The sequence below is a fragment of the Salvelinus fontinalis genome, chromosome 13 (genome assembly GCF_029448725.1).
Source record: "Salvelinus fontinalis isolate EN_2023a chromosome 13, ASM2944872v1, whole genome shotgun sequence".
NCBI lineage: Eukaryota > Metazoa > Chordata > Actinopteri > Salmoniformes > Salmonidae > Salvelinus > Salvelinus fontinalis.
The window spans coordinates 596,615-612,920 of NC_074677.1; the positions used below are offsets into that span (position 1 = coordinate 596,615).

Consider the following 16,306-nt stretch of genomic DNA (forward strand, 5'->3'; position numbering starts at 1 on the left):
AGATCCAGGGGGTTCTTTACACTGATAGAACCAGAGGGTTCTTCATTACACTGATAGAACTGGAGGGTTCTTCATTACACTGATAGATCCAGAGGGTTCTTTACACTGATAGAACCAGAGGGTTCTTTACACTGTTAGAACCAGAGGGTTCTACATTACACTCATAGATCCCGAGGGTTCTTCATTACGCTGATAGATCCAGAGGGTTCTTTACACTGATAGATCCAGAGGGTTCTACATTACACTGATAGAACCAGAGGGTTCTTCATTACACTGATAGAGCCAGAGGGTTCTTCATTACACTGATAGAACCAGAGGGTTCTTCATTACACTGATAGAACCAGAGGGTTCCACTGATAGAACCAGAGGGTTCTTCATTACACTGAAAGATCCAGAGGGTTCTGCATTACACTGATAGAACCAGAGGGTTCTTCATTACACTGATAGAACCAGAGGGTTACACTGATAGAACCAGAGGGTTCCACTGATAGAACCAGAGGGTTGTTCATTACACTGATAGATCCAGAGGGTTCTTCATTACGCTGATAGATCCAGAGGGTTCTTTACACTGATAGAACCAGAGGGTTCTTTACACTGATAGAACCAGATGGCTTTTCATTACACTGATAGAACCAGAGGGTTTTTCATTACACTGATAGAACCAGAGGGTTCTTCATTACGCTGATAGATCCAGAGGGTTCTTCATTACACTGATAGAACCAGAGGGTTCTTTACACTGATAGAACCAGAGGGTTCTTCATTACACTGATAGATCCAGGGGTTCTTCATTACACTGATAGATCCAGAGGGTTCTTTATTACACTGATAGAACCAGAGGGTTCCACTGATAGAACCAGAGGGTTCTTCATTACACTGATAGAACCAGAGGGTTCTTCATTACACTGATAGAACCAGAGGGTTCTTCATTACACTGATAGAACCAGAGGGTTCTTCATTACACTGATAGAACCAGAGGGTTCTTCATTACACTGATAGAACCAGAGGGTTCTTCATTACACTGGTAAGAAAAATCTCAGTTACTGATTGCAGGGGAAATATGGTAAATATACAAAACATGACTGCATTTTAAAGGTGTTTTTGATGTAATGGACAGTATGCTGCTGTAGGGGACAGTATGCGGCTGTAGGGGACAGTATGCTGCTCTAGGGGACAGTATGCTGCTCTAGGGGACAGTATGCTGCTGTAGGGGACAGTATGCTGCTGTAGGGGACAGTATGCTGCTGTAGGGGACAGTATGCTGCTCTAGGGGACAGTATGCTGCTCTAGGGGACAGTATGCTGCTGTAGAGGACAGTATGCTGCTCTAGGGGACAGTATGCTGCTGTAGGGGACAGTATGCTGCTGTAGGGGACAGTATGCTGCTCTAGGGGACAGTATGCTGCTGTAGGGGTCAGTATGCTGCTGTAGAGGACAGTATGCTGCTCTAGGGGACAGTATGCTGCTGTAGAGGACAGTATGCTGCTGTAGAGGACAGTATGCTGCTCTAGGGGACAGTATGCTGCTGTAGAGGACAGTATGCTGCTGTAGGGGACAGTATGCTGCTGTAGAGGACAGTATGCTGCTCTAGGGGACAGTATGCTGCTGTAGGGGACAGTATGCTGCTGTAGGGGACAGTATGCTGCTCTAGGGGTCAGTATGCTGCTGTAGGGGACAGTATGCTACTCTAGGGGACATTATGCTGCTCTAGGGGACAGTATGCTGCTCTAGGGGACAGTATGCTGCTTTAGGGGACAGTATGCTGCTGTAGGGGTCAGTATGCTGCTGTAGGGGACAGTATGCTACTCTAGGGGACAGTATGCTGCTGTAGGGGACAGTATGCTGCTCTAGGGGACAGTATGCTGCTGTAGGGGACAGTATGCTGCTGTAGGGGACAGTATGCTGCTGTAGGGGACAGTATGCGGCTGTAGGGGACAGTATGCTGCTCTAGGGGACAGTATGCTGCTGTAGGGGACAGTATGCTGCTGTAGGGGACAGTATGCTGCTCTAGGGGACAGTATGCTGCTGTAGGGGACAGTATGCTGCTGTAGGGGACAGTATGCTGCTCTAGGGGACAGTATGCTGCTGTAGGGGACAGTATGCTGCTGTAGGGGACAGAATGCTGCTGTAGGGGACAGTATGCTGCTCTAGGGGACAGTATGCTGCTCTAGGGGACAGTATGCTGCTCTAGGGGACAGTATGCTGCTCTAGGGGACAGTATGCTGCTGTAGGGGACAGAATGCTGCTGTAGGGGACAGTATGCTGCTCTAGGGGACAGTATGCTGCTCTAGGGGACAGTATGCTGCTGTAGGGGACAGTATGCTGCTGTAGGGGACAGTATGCTGCTCTAGGGGACAGTATGCTGCTCTAGGGGACAGTATGCTGCTGTATTCTGATTACTTGGGAGTCAATCTCACCGGGACTTTGAACTCACGACCTCTTTGTTGCCAGGGAACTGAATTTCCCGCTACTCCACCGACTCTGTGGGTTTGATAACAATTGAGAAAGATTGTTAAAAGATTAAAACCAATAGACATTCTGTCATTTGTCCCTATGGGGGACCCTTTTTGACTGCCACATACAACCCTTTTATTGTGTAGAATCCTCTCATGAAGAACCCTACCCTCTGGTTCCAGGTAGAACCAATAACAGGTTGGACAGTTATACCGTGTACTTGGAAAGTATTCAGACCCCTTCACTTTTTCCACATCTTGTTACGTTACAGCCTTATTCTAAAATGGATGAAATTAGAATGTCCCCCCCCCCCCCCCACACATCTAATAACACATAATGACTAAGAAAAAACAGGCTGTTTAAAATAAAATAAAACAATTATGAAATACCTTATTTACATAAGTAATCAGCTCCTTTGCTATGAGGCTCAGGTGCATCCTGATTCCATTGATCATCCTTGAGATGTTTCTACAACTTGATTGGAGTCCACCTGGTGGTAAAATGAATTCATTGGACATCATTTGGAAAGGCACACACCTGTCTATATAAAGGTACCACAGTTGACAGTAAAGGTCAGAGCAAAAACCAAACCATGAGGTCGAAGGAATTATCCGTAGAGCTCCGAGACAGGATTGTGTCGCAGCACCGGTCTGGGAGAGAGTAACAAAAATGTATGGCAGCATTGAAGGTCCCCAAGAACACAGAAGTTTGGAAAGTTTGGAAAAATCAAAAGTTAAAATTGAGTTATTAAGTATTCAACCCCTTTGTTATGACCTAAATAAAATCAAGAGTAAATATTTGCTGAACAATTCACGTAACAATTTGCATGGACTCACTTTGTTTGCAATAATAGTGTTTAACATGATTTCTTTATGACCACCTTACACTCCCTTTGAGCATGTTATTCAGTACACTTTGGATGGTGTATAACTACACCCCAGTCACTACAAAAATACAGGCGTCCTTCCGAACTCGGTCGCAGGAGAGGAAGGAAACCGCTCAGGGATTTCCATTCTGTACAGGCTTCCTTCTTTTCACTCTGTAATTTAGGTTTGTATTGTGGAGTAACTATAATGTTGTTGATCCATCCTCAGTTTTCCTCCTGTCACAGCCATTAAACTCTGCAACTGTTTTAAAAGTCACCGTTGACCTCATGGTGAAATCCCTGAGCGGTTTCCTAAAAGGGATATTTAATGTCAGCTTTTTTTTCTCCTTTTTACCCATCTACCAACAGGTGTTGTTTACCAGGCATTGGGAAAAGCTCCCTGGTCTTTGTGGTTGAATCTGTGTTTGAAATGAACTGCTCGACTGACGGGATCTTACAGATAATTGTATGTGTTGGGGTACAGAGATGGGGAAGTCATTTTAAAAATCATGTTACTATTATTGCCCACACGGAGTGTTAAGCACATTTTCCCCACTGAACTTACGTAGGGATGTTGTAACAAAGGGTTTAAATCATTATTGACTCAAGACTTTTCAGCTTTTCATTTGTAATACATTTTATTTAAAAGAAAATCTCCAAAAGAGTATACTTCCACACAATGGCGGTTCTAGATCATTTCAACTGGGAGGGCCACGCTGGGCCTAGTTAGAGGGGCCAGTTGTACTGTTAGAGGGGGGGCCAGTTGTACTGTCAGAGGGGCCCAGTTGTACTGTTAGAGGGGCCAGTTGTACTGTTAGAGGGGGGGGCAGTTGTACTGTTAGAGGGGGGGCCAGTTGTACTGTTAGAGGGGCCCAGTTGTACTGTCAGAGGGGCCAGTTGTACTGTTAGAGGGGGGGGGGCAGTTGTACTGTTAGAGGGGGGGCCAGTTGTACTGTTAGAGGGGCCCAGTTGTACTGTTAGAGGGGCCAGTTGTACTGTTAGAGGGGCCAGTTGTACTGTTAGAGGGGCCCAGTTGTACTGTTAGAGGGCCCAGTTGTACTGTTAGAGGGGCCAGTTGTACTGTTAGAGGGGCCAGTTGTACTGTTAGAGGGGCCAGTTGTACTGTTAGAGGGCCCAGTTGTACTGTTAGAGGGGCCAGTTGTACTGTTAGAGGGGCCAGTTGTACTGTTAGAGGGGCCAGTTGTACTGTTAGAGGGGGGGCCAGTTGTACTGTTAGAGGGGCCAGTTGTACTGTTAGAGGGGGGGCCAGTTGTACTGTTAGAGGGGGGGGCAGTTGTACTGTTAGAGGGGCCAGTTGTACTGTTAGAGGGGCCAGTTGTACTGTTAGACGGGCCCAGTTGTACTGTTAGAGGGGCCCAGTTGTACTGTTAGAGGGGGGGCCAGTTGTACTGTTAGAGGGGGGGCCAGTTGTACTGTTAGAGGAGCCAGTTGTACTGTTAGAGGGGCCGGTTGTACTGTTAGAGGGGCCAGTTGTACTTTTAGAGGGGCCAGTTACATTAGATGTTATTGTTGTTGTCGTATAGTTTTCTTCACTGCATTGCAGGCAAAAGACCATGTTCATAATCATCATCGTTGCCACTGTCTAATAACGGATGTAAAAAAAAAAAGAACGATAGCAAAAAATATGTTACGTAAAAATTATTTCATACTCCACATTTAGGGAGGGCCACAAGGGGGTCCAAAATTCTTGTCACAGGGGCACTGGCCCCCCACAGAACCGCTAGTGCTTCCACAGTGACATTCTGGGGTATCGTGGGTAGGCCAGTGACACAGCGTCTCCATTTAATTCATTTTAAATTCAGGCTGTAACAACATCAAAAAAAGGCGGACAACTTTCTGAAGGCGCTGTATCACCTCTGACCTCTGATCTCTGACCTTTTTAGTGTGTATTCTTAAAAAAAAGATCTGTCAGCTCCAACTGTTTTGTTGTTGTTGTTTGTTGCTGTTATGTTGACATGAATTGGTTCTATTAATTTGTAGACATGATAAGATGATCATCTTTATGTTTCCTGTCCTCTCCAGATCCTCCTAGGAACACGTCAGTATCAGTGAGTCCCTCTGGCGAAGTGTTAGAGGGCAGTTCAGTGATTCTGACCTGCAGCAGTGATGCCAACCCACCAGTGATCAGCTTCCGCTGGTACTCAGTGAGAGCGGGTGACACCAGATCTACAGGCCACGGGCCGCTCCTGAACACCAAAATCTGGGCGGACAATACCCACTTCTACTGTGAAGCCAAGAATGTGTGCGGCGCACGTAATTCAACGATCACTAAAGTACCTGTGTTGTGTAAGTGTAGTGGAGGTTGTTCAAGGAACCAGAGTACAGTTCCACGATGAGTAAGCTTGTCTGTGGTCCTCTCAGTTGGTAGAGCATAGTACTCCCTCCGGCCAGGGTAGTAGGTTCAATCCCCCAGGGGACTACCCATATGTAAAATGTAAGTTGCTTTGGCTAAAAGTGTCTGCTAAATGTCACTTACATTATAAATATCAACAAGGCTTTAGCTCGGTAGTCTAACATTGTCTGGAGCCCGTTGAGATCTGTGGGTTACAGTCTGTAAAGCTACATAAACCTATATGATACTGCTGCTCCAGTTTCAACTGTTCTGCCTGCGGCTATGGAACCCTGACCTGTTCACTGTGATTACTATTATTTGACCATGCTGGTCATTTATGAACATTTTGAACATCTTGGCCATGTTCTGTTATAATCTCCACCCGGCACAGCCAGAAGAGGACTGGCCAACCCTCATAGCCTGGTTCCTCTCTAGATTTCTTCCTAGGTTTTGGCCTTTCTAGGGAGTTTTTCCTAGCCACCGTGCTTCTACACCTGCATTGCTTGCTGTTTGGATTTCTGTTCAGCACTTTGATATATCAGCTGATGTGAGAAGGCCTTTATAAATACATTTTATTTATTTATTTGATTTGTTTGAAAACCTTTAGCTCGGTAGGCTAATGAAGCCTTGAGTCACACATACAGTATAACGTGTGAATTGTCTATTTTCCTCCAGATGGTCCTAAAACCATGTCTGTGTCAGCCGTCCCACCTGGACCCGTGTTTCATGGTACGATGGTGAATCTGACCTGCAGCAGCAATGGCAACCCACCAGTAAGCAGCTTCACCTGGTACAGTGTGAAGGGAGACCAGGTGGTACGGCTTGGGGTTGGGAAGAGGCTAGAGACCAGCGTGTCGGCAGAAGTCCACCAGTTTTACTGTGAGGGCAGAAACGACCATGGAGGACAGAACTCAACGCTGATAGATGTGGTGGTACAGTGTATGTATACTGTAGCTACACGACCAATTCAACCAGCGCCAAACATTTTGGGAAGTTATTCAACAATGCTGTTGTTGTGTTATTCTTGTTCTTCTTGTTCTTTTCTTCTTCTTCTAGTTCTTCTTCTTCTAGTTCTTCTTCTTCTAGTTCTTCTTCTTCTAGTTCTTTTTCTTCTAGTTCTTCTTCTTCTAGTTCCTCTTCTTCTAGTTCTTTTTCTTTTTCTTTTTCTTCTTTTTCTGCTTCTTCTTGTTCTTCTTCTTGTTCTTCTTCTTGTTCTTCTTCTTGTTCTTTTTCTTCTTCCTCTTCTTCTTCTTCTTGTTCTTCTAGTTCTTCTTCTTCTAGTTCTTCTTGTTCTTGTTCTTCTTGTTCTTGTTTTTCTTCTTCTAGTTCTTCTTCTTCTAGTTCTTCTTCTTCTTGTTCTTGTTCTTGTTCTGTTTCTTCTTCTTCTAGTTCTTCTTCTAGTTCTTCTTCTTCTTCTAGTTCTTCTTGTTCTTGTTCTTCTTCTTCTAGTTCTTCTTCTTCTAGTTCTTCTTGTTCTTGTTCTTCTTCTTCTAGTTCTTGTTCTTGTTCTTGTTCTTCTTCTAGTTCTTCTTCTTGTTCTTGTTCTTCTTCTTCTAGTTCTTCTTCTTGTTCTTCTTCTTCCAGTTCTTCTTCTTCTTCTTCTAGTTCTTCTTCTTGTTGTTCTTCTTCTTCTTCTAGTTCTTCTTCTTGTTCTTGTTCTTCTTCTTCTAGTTCTTCTTCTTCTTCTTCTTGTTCTTGTTCTTCTTGTTCTTCTTCTTGTTCTTGTTCTTCTAGTTCTTCTTCTTCTTCTTGTTCTTTTTCTTGTTCTTGTTCTTGTTCTTGTTCTTCTTCTTGTTCTTGTTCTTGTTCTTCTTCTTATTGTTCTTGTTCTTCTTGTTCTTTATTAATGCAGATACCAATCTTTCCCTCCAGATCCTCCTAGGAGCACGTCAGTATCAGTGAATTCCTCTGGTCCAGTGTTGAAGGGCAGTTCAGTGACTCTGACCTGTAACAGTGATGCCAACCCACAAGTGTCCAGCTATAACTGGTACTCAGTGGACAAGAGCGAAACACACAGTGTAATAGGACCTGAACAGACGTACACAGTAGATAACGTCAATGGTAATACACAGTACTTCTGCCAAGCTAAAAATCAACACGGATCGGACAACTCAACAAGGCTCCAGCTCGACATTCAGTGTACGTTTTAATATCATTAACATCATGTAATGTGCCCCCAAATGGGACAGGGACATTTTGTTGACGCAAGTCAGTGGTAATGTTTACCAAACAATGAGTATTTTGGAGGGTCACCCCACCTTCAATTCTACATCTTGTCAACCACATTGCTTCCATTATCCGACGGATCAACATTTAAATGGCCCTTGATGAGTCATGGGCCTTGATGAGTCATGGAACAACAATGTCTGGGAACCACTGATATAGACACAATCTGATAAACACAGGCTAGGAATTCCACAAAGGTCTGTTGTAATGCTGTTAGTCACAGTAGACATGGTATTCATATTTGTAGTCAAAGTACTTATAGTAATAGTAGTCACAGTAGTTATAGTAGTCATAGTAGTAGTAGTTATAGTAGTAGTAGTAGTAGTTATAGTAGTAGTAGTAGTAGTTATAGTAGTTATAGTAGTAGTAGTAGTTATAGTAGTTATAGTAGTAGTAGTAGTAGTAGTTATAGTAGTAGTAGTAGTTATAGTAGTAGTAGTAGTTATAGTAGTTATAGTAGTAGTAGTAGTAGTAGTTATAGTAGTAGTAGTAGTTACAGTAGTTATAGTAGTAGTAGTTATAGTAGTTATAATAGTAGTAGTTTTAGTAGTAGTAGTAGTAGTAGTTATACTAGTAGTAGTAGTTATAGTAGTAGTTATAGTAGTAGTAGTAGTAGTTATAGTAGTAGTAGTAGTTATGGTAGTAGTAGTAGTTATAGTAGTAGTAGTTATAGTAGTTATAGTAGTCACAGTAGTTATAGTAGTTATAGTAGTCACAGTAGTTATAGTAGTAGTTATAGTAGTAGTAATAGTAGTAGTAGTAGTAGTAGTAGTTATAGTAGTAGTAATAGTAGTTAAAGTATTAGTATTAGTTATAGTAGTCACAGTAGTTATAGTAGTTATAGTAGTCACAGTAGTTAAAGTAGTAGTAGTTATAGTAGTAGTAGTAGTTATAGTAGTTATAGTAGTCGTAGTTATAGTAGTTATAGTAGTAGTAGTTATAGTAGTCACAGTAGTTATAGTAGTAGTAGTTATAGTAGTAGTAGTTATAGTAGTAGTAGTTATAGTAGTAGTAGTTATAGTAGTAGTAGTAGTTATAGTAGTTATAGTAGTCACAATAGTTATAGTAGTAGTAGTTATAGTAGTAGTAGTAGTTATAGTCGTTATAGTAGTAGTAGTTATAGTACTTATAGTAGTAGTAGTTATAGTAGTCACAGTAGTTATAGTAGTTATAGTAGTCACAATAGTTATAGTAGTAGTAGTTATAGTAGTAGTAGTAGTTATAGTAGTAGTAGTAGTTATAGTAGTTATAGTAGTCACAATAGTTATAGTAGTCACAGTAGTTATAGTAGTAGTAGTTATAGTAGTAGTAGTTATAGTAGTAGTAGTTATAGTAGTAGTAGTAGTTATAGTAGTTATAGTAGTCACAATAGTTATAGTAGTCACAGTAGTTATAGTAGTAGTAGTAGTAGTTATAATAGTTATAGTAGTCACAGTAGTTATAGTAGTAGTAGTAGTAGTTATAGTAGTTATAGTAGTCACAGTGGTCACAGTAGTAGTCAGTTACTAGTAGTAGTAGTTATAGTAGTAGTAGTAGTAGTAGTAGTAGTTATAGTAGTAGTAGTAGTAGTAGTTATAGTAGTAGTTATAGTAGTAGTAGTAGTTATAGTAGTAGTTATAGTAGTAGTAGCAGTAGTTATAGTAGTAGTAGTAGTTACAGTAGTTATAGTTGTAGTAGTTGTAGTAGTAGTAGTTATAGTAGTAGTAGTAGTAGTTATAGTAGTAGTAGTAGTTACAGTAGTTATAGTAGTAGTAGTTGTAGTAGTAGTAGTTATAGTAGTCACAGTGGTCACAGTAGTAGTCAGTTACTAGTAGTAGTAGTTGTAGTAGTAGTTATAGTAGTAGTAGTAGTAGTTATAGTAGTAGTAGTAGTTACAGTAGTTATAGTGGTAGTAGTTATAGTAGTAGTAGTTATAGTAGTAGGAGTAGTTATAGTAGTACTAGTAGTTATAGTAGTTGTAGAAGTTATAGTAGTCACAGTAGTTATAGTAGTTATAGTAGTTATAGAAGTAGTAGTAGTAGTTATAGTAGTAGTTATAGTAGTCACAGTAGTTATAGAAGTTATAGTAGTTATAGAAGTAGTAGTAGTAGTTATAGTAGTCACAGTAGCTATAGAAGTTATAGTAGTTATAGAAGTAGTAGTAGTAGTTATAGTAGTAGTTATAGTAGTCACAGTAGTTATAGTAGTAGTAGTAGTAGTTAGTTAGTTGTGGTCCTGTGTGGCTCAGTTGGTAGAGCATGGCGCTTGCAACGCCAGGGTTGTGGGTTCATTCCCCATGGGGGGACCAGGATGAATATGTATGAACTTTCCAATTTGTAAGTCGCTCTGGATAAGAGCGTCTGCTAAATGACTTTAAAAAAAAAAATTGTAGTGGTAGTAGTCACAGTAGTTATAGAAATTGTAGTAGTAGTAGTTATTGTAGTCACAGTAGTTATGGTAGTAGTAGTAGTCACAGTAGTTATAGTAGTAGTAGTAGTAGTTATTGTAGTCACAGTAGTTATGGTAGTAGTAGTAGTCACAGTAGTTATAGTAGTAGTAGTAGTTATTGTAGTCACAGTAGTTATAGAAGTAGTAGTAGTTATAGTCACAGTAGTTATAGAAGTTATAGTAGTTATAGAAGTAGTTATAGTAGTTATAGTAGTCACAGGAGTTATAGTAGTAGTAGTAGTTATTGTAGTCACAGTAGTTATAGTAGTAGTAGTAGTAGTAGTTATAGTCACAGTAGTTATAGAAGTTATAGTAGTTATAGAAGTTATAGTAGTTATAGTAGTAGTAGTTGTAGTAGTTATAGTAGTAGTAGTTATAGTAGTTATAGTAGTAGTTATAGTAGTTATAGTAGTAGTAGTTATAGTAGTAGTAGTAGTAGTTATTGTAGTCACAGTAGTTATGGTAGTAGTAGTAGTCACAGTAGTTATAGTAGTAGTAGTAGTTATTGTAGTCACAGTAGTTATAGTAGTAGTAGTTATAGTAGTAGTAGTAGTTATAGTACTTATAGTAGTAGTAGTTATAGTAGTCACAGTAGTTATAGTAGTTATAGTAGTCACAATAGTTATAGTAGTAGTAGTTATAGTAGTAGTAGTAGTTATAGTAGTAGTAGTAGTTATAGTAGTTATAGTAGTCACAATAGTTATAGTAGTCACAGTAGTTATAGTAGTAGTAGTTATAGTAGTAGTAGTTATAGTAGTAGTAGTTATAGTAGTAGTAGTTATAGTAGTAGTAGTAGTTATAGTAGTTATAGTAGTCACAATAGTTATATTAGTCACAGTAGTTATAGTAGTAGTAGTAGTAGTTATAATAGTTATAGTAGTCACAGTAGTTATAGTAGTAGTAGTAGTGGTTATAATAGTTATAGTAGTTGTAGTAGTAGTAGTTATAGTAGTTATAGTAGTCACAGTGGTCACAGTAGTAGTCACTTACTAGTAGTAGTAGTTATAGTAGTAGTAGTAGTAGTAGTTATAGTAGTAGTAGTAGTAGTTATAGTAGAAGTTATAGTAGTAGTAGTAGTAGTAGTAGTTATAGTAGTAGTTATAGTAGTAGTAGTAGTAGTTATAGTAGTAGTAGTAGTTACAGTAGTTATAGTGGTAGTAGTTGTAGTAGTAGTAGTTATAGTAGTAGTAGTAGTAGTAGTAGTTATAGTAGTAGTAGTAGTTACAGTAGTTATAGTAGTAGTAGTTGTAGTAGTAGTAGTTATAGTAGTTATAGTAGTCACAGTGGTCACAGTAGTAGTCAGTTACTAGTAGTAGTAGTTGTAGTAGTAGTTATAGTAGTAGTAGTAGTAGTTATAGTAGTAGTAGTAGTAGTTACAGTAGTTATAGTGGTAGTAGTTATAGTAGTAGTAGTTATAGTAGTAGGAGTAGTTATAGTAGTACTAGTAGTTATAGTAGTTGTAGAAGTTATAGTAGTCACAGTAGTTATAGTAGTTATAGTAGTTATAGAAGTAGTAGTAGTAGTTATAGTAGTAGTTATAGTAGTCACAGTAGTTATAGAAGTTATAGTAGTTATAGAAGTAGTAGTAGTAGTTATAGTAGTCACAGTAGCTATAGAAGTTATAGTAGTTATAGAAGTAGTAGTAGTAGTTATAGTAGTAGTTATAGTAGTCACAGTAGTTATAGTAGTAGTAGTAGTAGTTAGTTAGTTGTGGTCCTGTGTGGCTCAGTTGGTAGAGCATGGCGCTTGCAACGCCAGGGTTGTCGGTTCATTCCCCACGGGGGGACCAGGATGAATATGTATGAACTTTCCAATTTGTAAGTCGCTCTGGATAAGAGCGTCTGCTAAATGACAAAAAAATTGTAGTGGTAGTAGTCACAGTAGTTATAGAAATTGTAGTAGTAGTAGTTATTGTAGTCACAGTAGTTATAGTAGTAGTAGTAGTAGTTATTGTAGTCACAGTAGTTATGGTAGTAGTAGTAGTCACAGTAGTTATAGTAGTAGTAGTAGTTATTGTAGTCACAGTAGTTATAGAAGTAGTAGTAGTTATAGTCACAGTAGTTATAGAAGTTATAGTAGTTATAGAAGTAGTTATAGTAGTTATAGTAGTCACAGGAGTTATAGTAGTAGTAGTAGTTATTGTAGTCACAGTAGTTATAGTAGTAGTAGTAGTAGTAGTTATAGTCACAGTAGTTATAGAAGTTATAGTAGTTATAGTAGTAGTTATAGTAGTTATAGTAGTAGTAGTTATAGTAGTAGTAGTAGTAGTTATTGTAGTCACAGTAGTTATGGTAGTAGTAGTAGTCACAGTAGTTATAGTAGTAGTAGTAGTTATTGTAGTCACAGTAGTTATAGAAGTAGTAGTAGTTATAGTCACAGTAGTTATAGAAGTTATAGTAGTTATAGAAGTAGTTATAGTAGTTATAGTAGTCACAGGAGTTATAGTAGTAGTAGTAGTTATTGTAGTCACAGTAGTTATAGTAGTAGTAGTTGTAGTAGTTATAGTCACAGTAGTTATAGAAGTTATAGTAGTTATAGAAGTTATAGTAGTTATAGTAGTAGTAGTTATAGTAGTTATAGTAGTAGTAGTAGTTATAGTAGTAGTAGTAGTTATAGTAGTTATAGTAGTAGTAGTTATAGTAGTTATAGTAGTAGTTATAGTAGTTATAGTAGTAGTAGTTATAGTAGTTATAGTAGTAGTTATAGTAGTAGTAGTTATAGTAGTTATAGAAGTTATAGTAGTTATAGTAGTAGTAGTTATAGTAGTTATAGTAGTAGTAGTTATAGTAGTTATAGTAGTAGTAGTTATAGTAGTTATAGTAGTAGTAGTTATAGTAGTTATAGTAGTAGTTATAGTAGTTATAGTAGTAGTAGTTATAGTAGTTATAGTAGTAGTAGTTAAATTAGTCACAGTAGTTATAGTAGTAGTAGTTATAGTAGTAGTTATAGTAGTTATAGTAGTAGTAGTTAAATTAGTCACAGTAGTTATAGTAGTAGTAGTAGTAGTAGTCACAGGAGTAGTAGTGTAGTTATAGTAGTAATAGTAGTAGTAGTAGTAGTTATAGTAGTTGTAGTAGTTAGAATAGTTATAGTAGTAGTAGTAGTATTAGTAGTAGTAGTTATAGTAGTTATAGTAGTAGTATTAGTAGTAATAGTAGTAGTTATAGTAGTAGTAGTTATAGTAGTAGTAGTTATAGTAGTTATAGTAGTAGTAGTAGTTATAGTAGGTGTATTAGTAGTAGTAGTTATAGTAATAGTAGTAGTAGTTATAGCAGTTTTAGTAGTAGTAGTAGTTTTAATAGTTATAGTTGTAGTAGTAGTTAAAGTAGTTATAGTAGTAGTAGTAGTAGTAGTAGTAGTTATAGTAGTTGTAGTAGTAGTTATAGTAATAGTAGTAGTTATAGTAGTAGTAGTAGTTATAATAGTAGTAGTATTTATAGTAGTTATAGTAGTCATAATTGTTATAGTAGTTATAGTAGTCATTATTGTTATAGTAGTTATAGTAGTTATAGTAGTCATTATTGTTATAGTAGTCGTAGTAGTTATAGTTGTCATAATTGTTATAGTAGTTATAGTAGTAGTAGTAGTTATAGTAGTAGTCGTAGTTATAGTAGTAGTAGTAGTTATAGTAGTAGTTGTAGTAGTAGTGTAGTTATAGTAGTGATAGTAGTAGTAGTAGGTATAGTAGTTGTAGTAGGTAGTTATAGTAGTAGTAGTAGTAGTAGTATTAGTAGTAGTAGTTATAGTTGTTATAGTAGTAGTAGTAGGAGTTATAGTAGTAGTAGTAGTTATAGTAGTAGTAGTAGTTGTAGTAGTAGTTATAGTAGGTGTATTAGTAGTAGTAGTAGTTATAGCAGTTATAGTAGTAGTAGTAGTTATAGTAATAGTAGTAGTTATAGTAGTAGTAGTAGTTATAGTAGTAGTAGTAGTAGTAGTAGTAGTAGTTATAGTAATAGTAGTAGTTATAGTAGTAGTAGTAGTTAATAGTTATAGTTGTAGTAGTAGTTATAGTAATAGTAGTAGTTATAGTAGTAGTAGTAGTAGTAGTAGTTATAGTAGTAGTAGTTGTAGTAGTAGTAGTAGTTATAGTAGTAGTAGTTAAATTAGTCACAGTAGTTATAGTAGTAGTAGTTATAGTAGTAGTTATAGTATTTATAGTAGTAGTAGTTAAATTAGTCACAGTAGTTATAGTAGTAGTAGTAGTAGTAGTCACAGGAGTAGTAGTGTAGTTATAGTAGTAATAGTAGTAGTAGTAGTAGTTATAGTAGTTGTAGTAGTAGTAGTTATAGTAGTAGTTATAGTAGTTATAGTAGTAGTAGTTAAATTAGTCACAGTAGTTATAGTAGTAGTAGTAGTAGTAGTCACAGGAGTAATAGTGTAGTTATAGTAGTAATAGTAGTAGTAGTAGTAGTTATAGTAGTTGTAGTAGTTAGAATAGTTATAGTAGTAGTAGTAGTAGTAGTAGTTATAGTAGTTATAGTAGTAGTATTAGTAGTAGTAGTAGTAGTTATAGTAGTTATAGTAGTAGTTATAGTAGTAGTAGTAGTTATAGTAGGTGTATTAGTAGTAGTAGTTATAGTAATAGTAGTAGTAGTTATAGCAGTTTTAGTAGTAGTAGTAGTTTTAATAGTTATAGTTGTAGTAGTAGTTGTAGTTATAGTAGTAGTTATAGTAGTAGTAGTATTTATAGTAGTTATAGTAGTCATAATTGTTATAGTAGTTATAGTAGTCATAATTGTTATAGTAGTTATAGTAGTCATAATTGTTATAGTAGTTATAGTAGTCATAATTGTTATAGTAGTTATAGTAGTCATAATTGTTATAGTAGTTATAGTAGTTATAGTAGTCATTATTGTTATAGTAGTCGTAGTAGTTATAGTTGTCATAATTGTTATAGTAGTTATAGTAGTAGTTATAGTAGTAGTCGTAGTTATAGTAGTAGTAGTAGTTATAGTAGTAGTTGTAGTAGTAGTGTAGTTATAGTAGTGATAGTAGTAGTAGTAGGTATAGTAGTTGTAGTAGGTAGTTATAGTAGTAGTAGTAGTAGTATTAGTAGTAGTAGTTATAGTTGTTATAGTAGTAGTAGTAGTAGTTATAGTAGTAGTAGTAGTTATAGTAGTTATAGTAGTAGTAGTAGTTGTAGTAGTAGTTATAGTAGGTGTATTAGTAGTAGTAGTAGTTATAGCAGTTATAGTAGTAGTAGTAGTTAATAGTTATAGTTGTAGTAGTAGTTATAGTAATAGTAGTATTTATAGTAGTAGTAGTAGTAGTTGTAGTAGTAGTTATAGTAGTAGTAGTTGTAGTAGTTATAGTAGTAGTAGTAGTAGTAGTAGTAGTTATAATAGTAGTAGTATTATTCATAGTAGTCATAATTGTTATAGTAGTTATAGTAGTAGTAGTAGTTATAGTAGTAGTCGTAGTTATAGTAGTTATAGTAGTAGTAGTAGTAGTAGTATTTATAGTAGTAGTAGTTATAGTAGTAGTAGTGTAGTAATAGTAGTAGTAGTAGTTATAGTAGTTGTAGTAGTTATAGTAGTAGTAGTAGTAGTAGTAGTATTTATAGTAGTAGTAGTTATAGTAGTAGTAGTAGTTATAGTAGTAGTAGTGTAGTAATAGTAGTAGTAGTAGTTATAGTAGTTGTAGTAGTTATAGTAGTAGTAGTAGTAGTTATAGTAGTAGTAATAGTTAAAGTAGTTATAGTAGTAGTAGTATTTATAGTAGTAGTAGTTATAGTAGGTGTATTAGTAGTAGTAGTTATAGTAGGTGTATTAGTAGTAGTAGTAGTAGTAGTAGGTATAGTAGTAGTAGTAGTAGTTATAGTAGTAGTTATAGTAGTAGTAGCAGTAGTAGTAGTAGTAGTTATAATAGTAGTTATAATAGTAGTTATAGTAGTTATATTAGTAGTAGTAGTAGTTATAGTAGTTATAATAGTAGTTATAGTAGTTATATTAGTAGTAGTAGTAGTTATAGTAGTTATAATAGTAG

At 36.7% G+C, this 16,306-nt stretch overlaps 1 protein-coding gene across 1 annotated transcript in view; it reads left to right on the forward strand.

Annotated features, from left to right (window-relative positions):
- The window catches only part of LOC129867896 (B-cell receptor CD22-like), a 49,880-nt gene that overhangs the window by 16,003 nt on the left and 17,571 nt on the right, over positions 1-16,306 (forward strand). The window contains exons 4-6 of the mRNA XM_055941366.1: positions 5,359-5,622; positions 6,344-6,607; positions 7,541-7,807. Of these exons, the coding sequence (XP_055797341.1) occupies positions 5,359-5,622; positions 6,344-6,607; positions 7,541-7,807 (795 nt within the window). The remainder of the gene's footprint in view (positions 1-5,358; positions 5,623-6,343; positions 6,608-7,540; positions 7,808-16,306) is intronic.